This window comes from Tachyglossus aculeatus, chromosome 19 (assembly GCF_015852505.1).
Source record: "Tachyglossus aculeatus isolate mTacAcu1 chromosome 19, mTacAcu1.pri, whole genome shotgun sequence".
In the NCBI taxonomy this organism is placed as follows: Eukaryota; Metazoa; Chordata; class Mammalia; order Monotremata; family Tachyglossidae; genus Tachyglossus; species Tachyglossus aculeatus.
In genome coordinates, this window is record NC_052084.1 from 2029791 (window position 1) to 2045964 (window position 16174).

The following is a 16174-nucleotide window of genomic DNA, read 5'->3' on the forward strand; positions in this document are numbered from 1 at the left end:
AATAAATAGCACTGTTCTAAGCGCCAGGGAGGTTACAAGGTGATCAAGTTGTCCCACGGGGGGCTCACGGTCTTCATCCCCATTTGACAGATGAGGGAACTGAGGCCCAGAGAATCAATCAATCAATCAATCGTATTTATTGAGCGCTTACTATGTGCAGGGCACTGGACTAAGCGCTTGGGAAGTACAAATTGGCAACACATAGAGACAGTCCCTACCCAACAGTGGGCTCACAGTCTAAAAGGGGGAGACAGAGAACAAAACCAAACATACCAACAAAATAAAATAAATAGGATAGAAATGTACAAGTAAAATAAATAAGTAAATAAATAGAGTAATAAATATGTACAACCATATATCCATATATACAGGTGCTGTGGGGAAGGGAAGGAGGTAAGATGGGGGGGATGGAGAGGGGGACGAGGGGGAAAGGAAGGAAGGGGCTCAGTCTGGGTACAAATCTCAGTACAAATTGGCAACCATGGAGACAGTCCCTACCCAACAGTGGGCTCACAGTCTAAAAGAGAAGTGAAGTGACTTGTCCAAAGTCACACAGCCGACAGTTGTACTTCCCAAGCGCTTAGTCCAGGGCTCTGCACACAGTAAGCGCTCAATAAATACGATTGAATGAATGTTTCGCGGCCCACCTGCGGGCCTCGGCTGCGACTCCGCTCCAGGGCATCGAGAAGTACGTGGTGGAGGACACGGAGGAGGCCAGGGCGGACAGGGAGACCTACCCGCGCCCGCTGAACGTCATCGAGGGGCCCCTGATGAACGGCATGAAAATCGTCGGCGATCTCTTCGGAGCAGGGAAGATGTTCCTGCCGCAGGTAAGGAGGAAGGGGAAGCCCCTCCGCGACGTAGCATTCGCTGAGCGCCGCTCGCGTCGTAATCATAACGGCAATTGCAGTACTGAAGCGCTTACTACGCTCCGGGCTCCGTATTCATTCGTCCTTTCATTCAACCGTATTTATTGAGCGCTTACTGTGTGCACAGCACTGGACTAAGCGCTTGGGAAGTCCAAGTCGGCAACATCTAGAGCCGGTCCCTACCCAACAGTGGGCTCACAGTCTTGAGAAGCAGCGTGGCTCGTTGGAAAGGGCCCGGGCTTTGGAGTCGGAGGTCATGGGTTCAAATTCCGGCCCCGCCAATTGTCAGCTGTGTGACTTTGGGTAAGTCACTTCACTTCTCTGGGCCTCAGTTACCTCATCTGGAAAATGGGGATGGAGACTGTGAGCCCCCCGTGGGACAACCTCATCACCTTGTAACCTCCCCAGCGCTTAGAAGAGTGCTTGGCACATAGTAAGCGCTTAATAAAGGCCATCATTATTATTATTATTAGAATGGGGAGACATTCATTCATTCAGTCATATTTATTGAGTGCTTACTGTGTGCAGAGCACTGTACTAAGCGCTTGGGAAGTTGGCAGCATATAGAGACGGTCCCTACCCAACAGTGGGCTCTCAGTCTAGAAGGGGGAGACAGACAACAAAACAAAACATATCAACAAAATAAAATAAATAGAATAAATATGTACAAATAAAATAGAGTAATAAATCCGTACAAACATATGTACATATATACAAGTGCTGTGGGGAGGGGAAGGAGGTAAGGCAGTGGCGATGGGGAGGGGAAGGAAGGGGTTCTAATCCCAACTCTGCCACTTAATAATAATAATGATGGCATTTATTAAGCGCTTACTATGTGCAAAGCACTGTTCTAAGCGCCGGGGAGGTTACAAGGTGATCAGGCTGTCCCATGGCGGGGGCTTACAGTCAAAATCCCATTTTATTCATTCATTCATTCAATCACATTTATTGAGCGCTTACTGTGTGCAGAGCATTGTACCAAGCGCTTGGGAAGTCCAAGTACATTTTACAGAGGAGGTAACTGAGGCCCAGAGAAGTGAAGTGACTTGCCCAAAGTCACCCAGCTGACAACTGGAGGAGCCGGGATTTGAACCCCTGTCAGCTGGGTGACTTTGGGCAAATCACTTCACTTCTCCGGGCCTCAGTTCTCTCGTCTGTCAAATGGGGGTTGAAGACTGTGAGCCCCCCGTGGGGCAACGTGATCACCTTGTATCCTCCCCAGCGCCTAGAGCAGTGCTTCACACGTAGTAAGTGCTTAGCAAATGCTATAATAATAATAATAATTATAATAATAATAATTATTAATTATAATTATAATTATTATATATTATATTAATAATATAATTATTATTATATTGTATATATTAATAATATAATTATTATTATTATTACTAGAAGGGGGAGACGGACAACGAAACAGAACAAGTAGACGGGTGTCAACACCATCAGAACTCGCTGCGGCTCCGTTACGTACGACCCAGGCCGCCCGCTTGGCTCCTCTGATGCCAACGGCCCGGAGGTTTATTGAGCGCTTACTGTGTGCGGAGCACTGTACTAAGCGCTCGGGAGAGTCCGCTAGGATAATATAACGGTTGGTAGACACGTTCCCCGCCCGCAGCGGGCGTGTTCTGGACGGGGACCACGCCGACCGGCTCTCACTCGTCCCCCTCAGGTCATCAAGTCAGCCCGGGTCATGAAGAAGGCGGTCGGCCACCTCATTCCGTTCATGGAAAAGGAGAGAGAGGAAAAGAAGGCTCAGACCGGCAGCGTGGAAGAGGAGGCAAGTCGGCGCCTCGATCTGTACTTCCCCGAGCGCTTAGTCCAGCGCTCCGCACGCAGGAAGCGCTCAGTAAATGCGATTGAACGAACGACCGAGTGAGCCAGCGGTTTCCCCGGGGGCGGTTGGCCTCCGGGATGAGCAGAGGGGAAAGACCGGAGTGGTGGGACCCAAGGGAAGTGACCCTCCAAATCCTGGAGGAGGCCCCCGGGAATCAAGTCTGTTCCCGGTATTTATTGGGGGCCTGCGGAGCGCTTTACTGAGCGCTCGGGAGAGTCGAACGGAAGCCAGGCACCCGGGGGCTCGCGATCTAACGGGGTGGAGGGACGGACGACAATCCCGGGCGAATAGCGGGGACCCCGGGGGAAGAAGGATGCGACGGGGAGATGTAGAAATCCATTGGGATAAAATATGTAACGTGACGTTACGTGTAATCTATCGTGTCTTATGTCCTATGTTGCAATGTATGTACAGTCGAGAGAAGCAGCGTGGAAAGAGCCCGGGCTTGGAAGTCAGAGGTTGCGGGTTCTAATCGTGACTCCACCACATATCTAGATCTAGATCTATGTAGATTACATAAGCGCTTAATAAATGCCATTAATGCTTATTAAATATATGTAATATATGTTATATAATTGCTTAATAAATGCCAATCTATATATATAGATATCTATATCTATATATTACTTAAGCGCTCAATAAATGCCATTAATGCTTATTAAATATATGTAATCTATATTATATAAGTGCTTAATAAATGCCGATCTATATATATAGATATAGATATCTTTATCTATATATTACATAAGCGCTCAATAAATGCCATTAGTGCTTATTAAATATATGTAATATATTATATAAGTGCTTAATAAATGCCAATCTATATATAGATATAGATACTATATATATTACATAAGCACTTTATAAAATGCCATTAATGCTTATTAAATATATGTGATATGTATTATATTATATAAGTGCTTAATAAATGCAAATCTATATATAGATATCTATATATATTACATAAGCACTCAATAAATGCCATTAATGCTTATTAAATATATGTAATATATATTATATTATATAAGTGCTTAATAAATGCCAATCTATATATAGATATAGATATCTATGTATATTACATAAGTGCTTAATAAATGCCATTAATGCTTATTAAATATATGTAATATATATTATATTATGCAAGTGCTTAATAAATGCCAATCTATATATATATATATAGACATCTATATATATTACATAAGCGCTTAATAAATGCCATTAATGCTTATTAAATATATGTAATATATATTATATAAGTGCTTAATAAATGCCACTTTATATATATATATATATGTATAATGGCATTTATTAAGCGCTTACTATGTGCAGAGCACTGTTGTAAGCACTGGGGAGTTTCCAAGGTGATCAGGTTGTCCCACGGGGGGCTCACAGCCTTAATCCCCATTAGGCAGATGAGGGAACTGAGGCCCAGAGAAGTGAAGCGACTTGCCCAAGGTCACCCAGCTGACAGTTGGCAACCTGATCACCTTGTAACCTCCCCAGCGCTTCGAACAGGGCTTTGCACCTAGCAAGCACTTAGTAAATGCCATTATTATCGTTATTATTATTGATATCGGAATTCAGTTGGGTTTATTGAGTGCTTACCGTGTGCAGAGCACTGTACTAAACGCTTGGGAGAATACAACAGAACGCTAAACAGACGCATTCCCTGCCCACAACGAGCTGACGGTCTAGACCCGCTTACCAAGCTCTCATCCCTTCGGCTTGAGCCGGTCCTCTGATCGCTCAGCTGGTACCCTCCCCTGTCATTCATTCATTCACTCATTCATTTATTCATTCAATTGTATTTATTCATTCATTCATTCATTCAATCGTATTTATTGAGCGCTTACTGTGTGCAGAGCACTGTACTAAGCGCTTGGGAAGTCCAAGTTGGCAACACATAAAGACGGTCCCTACCCAACAGCGGGCTCACAGTCTAGAAGGGGGAGACAGACAACAAAACAAAGCATATTAACAAAATAAAATAAATAGAATAGTAAATATGTACAAGTAAAATAGAGTAATAAATCTGTATTAAAAATATATACAGGTGCTGTGGGGAGGGGAAGGAGGAGGAGAGGAAGGGGGGGCGCTCAGTCAAGAACCAAAAATCAATACTATTTTTTAACAACATTCAACTATCACTATCTGAAATTATGTTACTCGGTCTTTCAGAGCTCACCTGAAATCCTCAGAAGATGTTTTGTTTAAAATAAATAGGGGAGGTAGCAATATTCTTATTGAGTGCTGACTGTGTGCGGAGCACTGTACTGAGCGCTTGGGAAGTCCAAGTTGGCAACATATAGAGACGGTCCCTACCTAACAGTGGGCTCACAGTCTAAAAGGGGTAGACAGGGAACAAAACATGTGGACAGGTGTCAAAGTCATCAGAGAAGCAGCGTGGCTCAGTGGAAAGAGCCCGGGCTTTGGAGTCAGAGGTCACGGGTTCAAATCCCGGCTCCACCGATTGTCAGCTGTGTGACTTTGGGCAAGTCACTTTTCATTCATTCATTCAGGGTATTTATTGAGCGCTGACTGTGTGCAGAGCACTGGACTAAGCGCTTGGGAAGTCCAAGTCGGCAACATATAGAGAGGGTCCCTACCCAACAACGGGCTCACAGTCTAGAAGGGGGAGACGGACGACAAAACAAAACACGTGGCCAGGTGTCAAGTCGTCAGAATAAATAGAAATAAAGCTAGATGCACATCATTAACAAAATAATTAGAGCAGTAAATATGTAATCCATCATGCAGCATGGATGACGGATAGCAGTGACTCCCAGCGCTTAATCCGGCGCTTGGTATATAGTAAGCGCTTAACAGATAATATCATTATTGTTCTATTCTTCTATTATCATTAACAAAATGAATAGAATAGTAAATAGGTACAAGTGAAATAAATAGAGTAATAAATCTGTTACAAACATCTATACAGGTGCTGTGGGGAGGGGAAGGAGGTGGGGCAGAGGGGATGGGGAGGAGGAGAGGAAAAAGGGGGCTCAGCGTGGGAAGGCCTCCTGGAGGAGGGCCAACTTGTTGCCAGCTTGTACTTCCTAAGCGCTTAGTACAGTGCTCTGCACACAGTAAGCGCTCAATAAATACGATTGATTGATTGATTGAGGAGGTGAGCTCTCAGTAGGGCTTTGAAGGGAGGAAGAGGGCTAGTTTGGCAGATGTGCGGAGGGAGGGCATTCCGGGCCGGGGGGAGGACGTGGGCCGGGGGGTACTTATTGGCCCCCCATCCTCCGGCCTGACCGAACCCTTCTCCCCAACCCCCTCCAGGACCCCTACCAGGGCACCATCGTGCTGGCCACCGTCAAGGGCGACGTCCACGATATTGGCAAGAACATCGTCGGCGTGGTGCTGGGCTGCAACAACTTCAGGTGCGGGCATCCTCTCACCCACCCCCCCCCCCCCCTGCCCCAAATCCCGCCGGCCCGGGCCGGAACTCATCCTTTCATTCATTCAGTCGTATTTATTGAGCACTTACTGTGTGCGGAGCACTGTACTAAGCGCTTGGGAAGTCCAAGTTGGCAACATATAGAGACGTTGCCCAAGTTTGCCCAAAGTCACACAGCTGACAGTTGGCGGAGCCGGGATTTGAACCCACGACCGCTGACTCCAAAGCCCGGGCTCTTTCCACTGAGCCACATTATTGAGCGCTTACTGTGTGCGGAGCACTGTACTAAGCGCTTGGGAAGGACAATTTGGCAACATCTAGAGACGGTCCCTACCCAACAGCGGGCTCACAGCCTAGAAGGGGGAGACAGGCGACAAAACAAAACATATAAACCAAATAAAATAAACAGAATAAATATGTACCAGTAAAATTGTATGTATTCATTTCACAGATAATAATGTTGGTATTTGTTAGGCGCTTACTAGGTGCCCAGCACTGTTCTAAGCGCTGGGGTAGATACAAGGTCATCCCCCCTCCTTCCTCTCCTCCTCCTCCCCCTTTTGGACTTCCCAAGCGCTTAGTCCAGTGCTCTGCACACAGTAAGCGCTCAATAAATACGACTGAATGAACGATTTTGACACCTGTCTCCATGTCTTGTTTTGTCGCCTGTCTCCCCCTTCTAGGCTGTGAGCCTGCTGTTGGGTAGGGACCGGCTCTAGATGTTGCCAACTTGGACTTCCCAAGCGCTTAGTACAGTGCTCCGCACACAGTAAGCGCTCGATAACGTGGCTCAGTGGAAAGAGCCCGGGCTTTGGAGTCAGTGGTCGTGGGTTCAAATCCCGGCTCCTCCAATTGTCAGCTGTGTGACTTTGGGCAAGTCCCTTCACTTCTCTGGGCCTCAGTTCCCTCATCTGTAAAGTGGGGATTGACTGTGAGCCCCCCGTGGGACAACTTGATTACCTTGTATCTACCCCAGCGCTTAGAACAGTGCTTTGCACATAGTAAGCGCTTAATAAATGCCATTATTATTATTATTATTATTATTAATAAATGCGATTGAATGAATGAATGAACAAAATGGGGGTTGAGACTGTCAGCCCCACCTGGGACAGGGACTGGGTCCAACTCGATTTGCTCGTATCCTCCCCGCGCTCAGTACAGTGCCTGGAACATAGTATGTGCTTAAAAAAAACAAAAACGATGGTATTTGTTAAGCGCTTACTATGTTCAAAGCACCGTTCTAAGCGCTGGGACTGTTCTAAGCGCTTAAGAAATACCATCACCATTGTTGTTGTTATTCATTCAGTCAGTCGTATTTATTACGCAAAGCACCATTTTAAGCTCTGGGACTGTTCTAAGCGCTTAAGAAATACCATCACCATTGTTGTTGTTATTCATTCAGTCAGTCGTATTTATTACGCAAAGCACCATTTTAAGCTCTGGGACTGTTCTAAGCGCTTAAGAAATACCATCACCATTGTTGTTATTCATTCATTCATTCAGTCGTATTTATTAATAATAATCACGTTGGTATTTGTTAAGTGCTCACTATGTGCAAAGCACCGTTCTAAGCGCTGGGACTGTTCTAAGCACTTAACACCATCACCATTGTTGTTGTTATTCATTCATTCAGTCGTATTTATTAATAATAATCACGTTGGCTTTTGTTAAGCGCTTACTATATGCAAAGCACCGTTCTAAGCGCTGGGACTGTTCTAAGCGCTTAAGAAATACCATCACCATTGTGGTTGTTATTCATTCATTCAGTCGTATTTAGTAGTAATAATCACGTTGGTATTTGTTAAGCACTTACTATGTGCAAAGAAAGCACCGTTCTAAGCTGCTGGGACTGTTCTAAGCGCTTAAGAAATACCATCACCATTGTTGTTGTTATTCATTCATTCAGTCGTATTTATTAATAATAATCACGTTGGCTTTTGTTAAGCGCTCACTATGTGCAAAGCACCGTTCTAAGCGCTGGGACTGTTCGAAACGCTTAAGAAATACCATCACCATTGTGGTTGTTATTCATTCATTCAGTCATATTTATTAATAATAATCACGTTGGTATTTGTTAAGCACTTACTATGTGCAAAGCACCGTTCTAAGCGCTGGGACTGTTCTAAGCGCTTAAGAAATACCATCACCATTGTTGTTGTTATTCATTCATTCAGTCATATTTATTAATAATAATCACGTTGGTATTTGTTAAGCACTTACTATGTGCAAAGCACCGTTCTAAGCGCTGGGACTGTTCTAAGCGCTTAAGAAATACCATCACCATTGTTGTTGTTATTCATTCATTCAGTCGTATTTATTAATAATAATGACTTTGGTATTTGTTAAGTGCTCACTATGTGCAAAGCACTGTTCTAAGCACTGGGATTGTTCTAAGCGCTTAAGAAATATCATCACCATTGTTGTTATTCATTCATTCAGTCGTATTTATTAATAATAATCACGTTGGTATTAAGTGCTTACTATGTGCAAAGCACCGTTCTAAGTGCTGGGACTGTTCTAAGCGCTTAAGAAATATCATCACCATTGTTGTTATTCATTCATTGTCGTATTTATTAATAATAATAATGTTGGTATTCGTTAAGCGCTTACTATGTGCAAAGCACCGTTCTAAGCGCTGAGACTGTTCTAAGCGCTTAAGAAATACCATCACCATTGTTGCTATTCACTCATTCAGTCGTATTCATTAATAATAATCACGTTGGTATTTGTTAAGCGCTTACTATGTGCAAAGCACTGTTCTAAGCGCTGGGACTGTTCGAAACGCTTAAGAAATACCATCACCATTGTTGTTGTTATTCATTCATTCAGTCGTATTTATGAATAATAATGACGTTGGTATTTAAGTGCTCACTATGTGCAAAGTACTGTTCTAAGTGCTGGGATTGTTCTAAGCGCTTAAGAAATATCATCACCATTGTTGTTATTCATTCATTCAGTCGGCTTTATTAATAATAATGACGTTGGTATTTGTTAAGCGCTTACTATGTGCAAAGCACCGTTCTAAGCGCTGGGACTGTTCTAAGCGCTTAAGAAATACCATCACTACTGTTGTTGTTATTCATTCGTTCAGTCGTATTTATTAATAACAATCACGTTCGTATTTGTTAAGCGCTTACTATGTGCAAAGCACCGTTCTAAGCGCTGGGGTGGATACAAGGTAATCAGGTTGTCCCACGGGGGACTCACAGCCTTCATCCCCACTTTACAGCGCTTACCGGGTGCAGAGCTCTGTACTAAGCGCTCGGGAAGTGCCGACCGGCAAGAGATAGAGATGGTCCCCCTACCCAACAAGGGGCTCTCCCCGTTTCCGCCCAGAGTTTTCCCGAAAGCCGCCATCCCACCCGCCCGGAGGTCCGGAACCTCCGGCCGCGTTTCGGCGGGAAGCCCAGCGGTCTCCAGGAGAGGGAAGGGAAGCGCGGGGCGGCTGTTTTGGGGGGCTCATTCCCGCTTTCCCATCGGGTTTCCTCTCCCCAGGGTCATCGACCTGGGGGTCATGACCCCGTGCGACAAGATCCTCAAGGCCGCGCTGGACAACAAAGCAGGTGAAGGAGCCGCCTTCCCCCCCGACCGGGCAGCCTCCTGGGCCATTCCCGGTGGACCTTAGTGGACGCCTCCGCGAATCGGCATCGGGCCCGGGGACGCGGCCGGAGGGAGGGGTCGCCTGGCGACGGGGAAGGAAGACTTTCAGCGTCCGGGAGCCTTTTGGTGGGGATCGCGATCCGGTCCGCCCCCATCTTATATATGTATATATGGTTGTACATATTTGTTACTCTACTTATTTATTTATTTATTTTACTTGTACATTTCTATCCTTTTTATTTTATTTTGTTGGTATGTTTGGTTCTGTTCTCTGTCTCCCCCTTTTAGACTGTGAGCCCACTGTTGGGTAGGGACTGTCTCTATGTGTTGCCAAGTTGTACTTCCCAAGCGCTTAGTCCAGTGCTCTGCACATAGTAAGCGCTCAATAAATACGATTGATTGATTGATTGATTGATCTTACCTCCTTCCCTTCCCCACAGCACCTGTATATATGTATATATGTTCGTACATATTTATTACTCTATTTATTTTACTTGTACATATCTATTCTATTTATTTTACTTTGTTGGTATGTTTGGCTTTGTTCTCCGTCTCCCCCTTTTAGACTGTGAGCCCGCTGTTCGGTAGGGACTGTCTCTAGATGTTGCCAATTTGTACTTCCCAAGCGCTTAGTCCAGTGCCCTGCACACGGTAAGCGCTCAGTAAGTGCGATTGATGATGATGATGATCCGGACCCGCTCTCTCGGCCACAGATATAATCGGCCTGTCGGGACTCATCACCCCGTCTTTGGACGAGATGATCTTTGTGGCCAAGGAGATGGAGCGCTTGGAGATCAAGATTCCTTTGTTGATTGGCGGCGCCACCACTTCGCGGTGAGAGGGAAACCGTCCCCAAGGGGCCCCGTAAATCGGTCTGGAGCGCTCCATGTGTGCGCGTATATAAGACTGGGAGCCCACTGTTGGGTAGGGACCGTCTCTAGATGTTGCCAACTTGGACTTCCCAAGCGCTTAGTACAGTGCTCTGCACACGGTAAGCACTCAATAAATACGATTGATAATGATGATAATAATAATAATAATGATGTTGGCATTTGTTAAGCACTTACTATGTGCAAAGCGCTGTTCTAAGCGCTGGGAGGGATACATGATGATCAGGTTGTCCCACGTGGGGCTCACAGTCTTAATCCCCATTTTACAGATGAGGTAACTGAGGCTCAGAAGGTCACACAGCAGACGTGGTGGAGCCGGGATTTGAACCCATGACCTCCGACTCCAAAGCCCGGGCTCTTTCCACTGAGCCACGCTGCTTCTCACTGATGATGGTCACCTTGTGTCCTCTTTAGCGCTTAGAACAGTGCTTTGCACATAGTAAGCGCTTAACAGATGCCATTATTATTATTATTATGGCGTGGCGTGTCCCTCACAGACCAATTCCCTGTGGCCCGCTCTCCCGAGGCGCAGTTGTGGCATTTGTTAAGCGCTTACTATGTGCCAGGCGCTGTACTAAGCGCGAGGACGGATCCAAGCGCGTCGGTTGAATGCAGTCCCTGTCCCACGTCGGGGGTCACGGTCTTAATCCCCTTGCAGCCGAGGGGACTGAGGCCCAGAGAAGTGAAGTGGCTTACCCAAGCTGACAGGTGGAAGAGTCAGGATTAGAACCCAGGTCCTCTGACTCCCAAGCCCGGGCTCTTTCCACTGAGCCACGCTGCTTCTCTAAGTTGCTTGAGGGCAGGGATCCCGTCTACTAACACCACCGTACTCTCTCCGAAGCGCTTAGCCCAAGGCTGTGCGCGCAGCGGACGGGTCAGCTCCTCTCAGGGCGGAGATCAGCCCGCTGTCGGGTAGGGACCGTCTCTATATGTCGCCGACTTGTACTTCCCAAGCGCTTAGTACAGTGCTGTGCACACAGTAAGCGCCCAAGAAATACGATTGAACGAACAAATGAGTGAATCATTGAGAAGCAGCGTGGCTCAGTGGAAAAAAACCCCGGCTTTGGAGTCAGAGGTCATGGGTTCGAATCCCGGCTCCGCCAACTGTCAGCTTTGGGACTCTGGGCAAGTCACTTCTCTGTGCCTCAGTTCCCTCATCTGTAAAATGGGGATTAAAACTGTGAGCCCCCCGTGGGACCACCTGATCACCTTGTAACCTCCCCAGCGCTTAGAACGGCGCTTTGCACATAGTAAGCGCTTAACAAATGCCGTCATTATTATTATTATTGTTCTCTGGGCCTCAGTTTCCTCATCTGTCAAATAGGGATGGAGGCGGGGGACAACCTGATGACCTTGTATCCCCCCCCCCTCACCGCGCGTTTAGAACAAAGTTTGGCGCATAGTAAGCGCTTAGTAAATACCATTATTTTTATTATTCTCTGGGTCTCAGTTTCCTCATCTGTCAAATAGGGATGGAGGCGGGGGACAACCTGATGACCTTGTATCCCCCCCCACCCCGCGCGCTTAGAACAGAGTTTGGCGCATAGTAAGCGCTTAATAAATACCGTTATTTTTATTATTCTCTGGGTCTCAGTTTCCTCATCTGTCAAATAGGGATGGAGGCGGGGGACAACCTGATGACCTTGTATCCCCCCCACCCCATGTTTAGAACAGAGTTCGGCGCATAGTAAGCGCTTAATAAATACTGTTATTTTTATTATTATTGTGAGTATTATCACCTCCTGTGTTTTCAGAACCCACACGGCCGTGAAAATCGCTCCTCGCTACAGCGCTCCGGTCATCCACGTCCTGGACGCGTCCAAGAGCGTGGTGGTGGTGAGTGAAGGCCGTGAGCTCGTTGCGGGCAGGGAATGGGGCTGGTTAGTGTTCTGTTGTACTCTCCCAGTGCTTAGTAATAATAATAATAATAATAATAATAATAATAATAATAATAATAATAATGGCATTTATTAAGCGCTTACTACGTGCAAAGCACTGTTCTAAGCGCTGGGAAGGTTACAAGGTGATGAGGTTGTTCCACGGGGGGCTCACAATCTTCATCCCCATTTTCCAGATGAGGGAACTGAGGCCCAGAGAAGTGAAGTGACGCCCAAAGTCACACAGCTGACACCATCATCATCATCTTCAATCGTATTTATTGAGCGCTTACTATGTGCAGAGCACTGTACTAAGCGCTTGGGAAGTACAAATTGGCAACATCTAGAGACAGTCCCTACCCAACAGTGGGCTCACAGTCTAAAAGGGGGAGACAGAGAACAAAACCAAACATACTAACAAAATAGATATGTACAAGTAAAATAAATAAATAAATAGAGTAATCAATCAATCAATCAATCGTATTTATTGAGCGCTTACTATGTGCAGAGCACTGTACTAAGCGCTTGGGAAGTACAAGTTGGCAACATCTAGAGACGGTCCCTACCCAACAGCGGGCTCACAGTCTAAAAGGGGGAGACAGAGAACAAAACCAAACATACTAACAAAATAAAATAAATAGAATAGATATGTATAAATAGAGTAATAAATATGTACAAACATATATGCAGGTGCTGTGGGGAAGGGAAGGAGGTAAGATGGGGGGATGGAGAGGGGGACGAGGGGGAGAGGAAGGAAGGGGCTCAGTCTGGGAAGGCCTCCTGGAGGAGGTGAGCTTACTCGTGGCGGAGCAGGATTAGAACTCGTGACCTCTGGCTCCAAAGCCCGGGCTCCTTCCACTGAGCCGTGCGGCTTCTCCTTGATGCGCCTCATTAACAAAATCAGTAGAATAGTAAATCTTTACAAGTAAAATAGAGTGATAGATCTGTCCAAACATATATCCAGGTGCTGCGGGGAGGGGAAGGTGGTAGGGCCGGGAGGGATGGGGAGGAGGAGAGGAAAAAGGGGGCACTTAGTACAGTGCCGTGCGCACAGCAAGCGCTCAATAAGTTCCACGGATGGATCGATTGATTCGCCCTCCCCTCCCAGTGTTCCCAGTTGCTGGATGAAAACCTGAAGGACGACTACTTCGAGGAAATCGTTGAAGAGTACGAAGACATCAGGCAAGACCATTATGAGTCTCTCAAGGTAATCCATCAGCAGGGGAAGCCGGGCGGCCCAGTGGGGAGAGTCAGAAGGGTCTGGTCCCGGCCCCGCCACCGGTCCGCTCTGGGACCTCGGCCGCCGCCGCCGTAAAATGGGGATTAAGACTGAGTCCACGTGGGGCGTGGATCGGGTCCAACCCGATCAATCAATCAGTCGTATTTATTGAGCGCTGACTGTGTGCAGAGCACTGGACTGAGCGCTTGGGAAGTCCAAGTTGGCAACATCTAGAGACGGTCCCTACCCGACAGCGGGCTCACAGTCTAGAACCGGATTAGCTTGTATCTAAGAGAAGCAGCGTGGCTCAGTGGAAAGAGCCCGGGCTTTGGAGTCAGAGGACGTGGGTTCTAATCCCGGCTCCGCCGCTTGTCTGCTGTGTGACCTCGGGCAAGTCACTTCACTTCTCTGGGCCTCCGTGGCCTCATCTGTCAAACGGGGAGGGCGACTGGGAGCCCCACGGGGGACAACCCGATGACCTTGAGTTTACCCCGGCGCTTAGAGCCGTGTTGGGCACATAGCGCTTAATAAATCCCATAATTTATTGGATGTAGAGAAGCAGCGTGGCTCAGTGGAAAGAGCCCGGGCTTTGGAGTCAGTGGTCATGGGTTCAAATCCTGAGTCCACCAGTTAGCTGTGTGATTTTGGGCAAGTCACTTCTCTGTGCTTCAGTTACCTCATCTGGAAAATGGGGATTGACTGTGAGCCCCACCGTGGGACAACCTGATCACCTTGCATTCATTCATTCATTCATTCAATCGTATTTATTGAGCGCTTACTGTGTGCAGAGCACTGGACTAAGCGCTTGGGAAGTCCAAATTGGCAACATATAGAGACGGTCTCTACCCAACAACGGGCTCACAGTCAAGAAGGTGGAGACGTTCATTCATTCATTCAGTCGTATTTATTGAGCGCTTACTATGTGCAGAGCCCTGTACTAAGCGCTTGGGAAGTCCAAGTTGGTAACATAGAGAGACAGTCCCTACCCAACAGCGGGCTCACAGTCTAGAAGGGGGAGACAGACAACAAAACAAAACATATTAACAGAATAAGATAAATAGAATAAACATGTACAAGTAAATTAAATAAATAGAGTAATAAATCCGTACAAACATATATACATATATACAGGTGCTGTGGGGAGGGGAAGGAGGTAAGGAGAGGGGGAGGATGGGGAGAGGAAGGAGGGGGCTCAGTCTGGGAAGGCCTCCTGGAGGAGGTGAGCTCTCAGTAGGGCCTTGTAACCTCCCCAGCACTTAGAACAGTGCTTGGCACATAGTTAAGTGATTAATAAATGCCATTATTATCATTATTATTATTATAGTATCCACCTCAGTGCTTAGTAAATGCCATCATTCTTATTACATCTCTGTTGACGGCATATATTCTCTGTATATATGTATATATGTTTGTACTTATTTATTACTCTATTTATTTTACCTGTACCTATCTATTCTATTTATTTTATTCTGTTAGTACGTTTGGTTTTTTTCTCTGTCTCCCCCTTTTAGACTGTGAGCCCGCCGTTGGGTAGGGACCGTCTCTAGATGTTGCCAACTTGGACTTCCCAAGCGCTTAGTCCAGTGCTCTGCACACAGTAAGCGCTCAATAAATGCGATTGATTGATTACAGTGCCTGGCACACAGTATGTGCTTAACGGATGCCACTGGGGGAAAAACATGGTGTTGACTGAGCCCTTACTAGGTGTGTGCAAATATTGGGTGCTTCCGAGGGCACGCGGTTCCCCAACCGGTGGCCGCCCCACCGGGGCCCCGGCTTCCCACCAACGTGCCTTTCTTTCCCGGAAGGCCCCGGTCTCATCCGGCCTCCCCTCCGTCCCTTTTCAGGAAAGGCGATACCTGAGCCTCGCCCAAGCCAGGAAGAATGGCTTCCACGTCGACTGGCAGGCAGCGCCTTGCCCAGGTCTGGAGCCGTTGTCGAGGGGCGGGAAGGGGTGGGATGGGTGGGCACCCGAGAGGGGGCCGGCCTCAACTCGCGGCCCCCCGCCCCGTGCCTCCCCCCAGTCAAGCCGCGCTTCCTCGGCACGCGCGTCTTCGACGACTACGACCTGCGGCGGCTGGTGAGCTACATCGACTGGAAGCCGTTCTTCGACGTCTGGCAGCTCCGGGGCAAATACCCGAATCGGGGCTTCCCCAAGATCTTCGAGGACAAGACAGTGGGTCTGTGCGGAGAGACCCGGCTCCCTGCCGTCACGCGAGGGGGACCCCCTCGGTGGGCGGGAGGGGCGGAGGGAGGGAAAATTAGAGGGAAAAGACCGGACGCTCGTTGTGGGTGGGGATTGTGTCTGGCTATTGCTCCATTGGACCCTTCCCAAGCGCTTAGTACGGCGCTCTGCATACAGTAATAATAATAATGATGGCATTTGTGAAGCGCTTCCTACGTACAAAGCACTGTTTTAAGCGCTGGGGAGGTTACAAGGTGATCAGGTTGTCCCACGGGGGGCTCACGGTCTTCATCC

General features: G+C 47.2%; 1 protein-coding gene across 1 annotated transcript in view; it reads left to right on the forward strand.

Moving 5' to 3' along the window:
- The window catches only part of MTR (5-methyltetrahydrofolate-homocysteine methyltransferase), a 68709-nt gene that overhangs the window by 40569 nt on the left and 11966 nt on the right, over positions 1-16174 (forward strand). The window contains exons 20-28 of the mRNA XM_038761032.1: positions 678-830; positions 2542-2649; positions 5992-6092; positions 9605-9672; positions 10423-10543; positions 12354-12435; positions 13585-13683; positions 15543-15618; positions 15720-15875. Of these exons, the coding sequence (XP_038616960.1) occupies positions 678-830; positions 2542-2649; positions 5992-6092; positions 9605-9672; positions 10423-10543; positions 12354-12435; positions 13585-13683; positions 15543-15618; positions 15720-15875 (964 nt within the window). The remainder of the gene's footprint in view (positions 1-677; positions 831-2541; positions 2650-5991; positions 6093-9604; positions 9673-10422; positions 10544-12353; positions 12436-13584; positions 13684-15542; positions 15619-15719; positions 15876-16174) is intronic.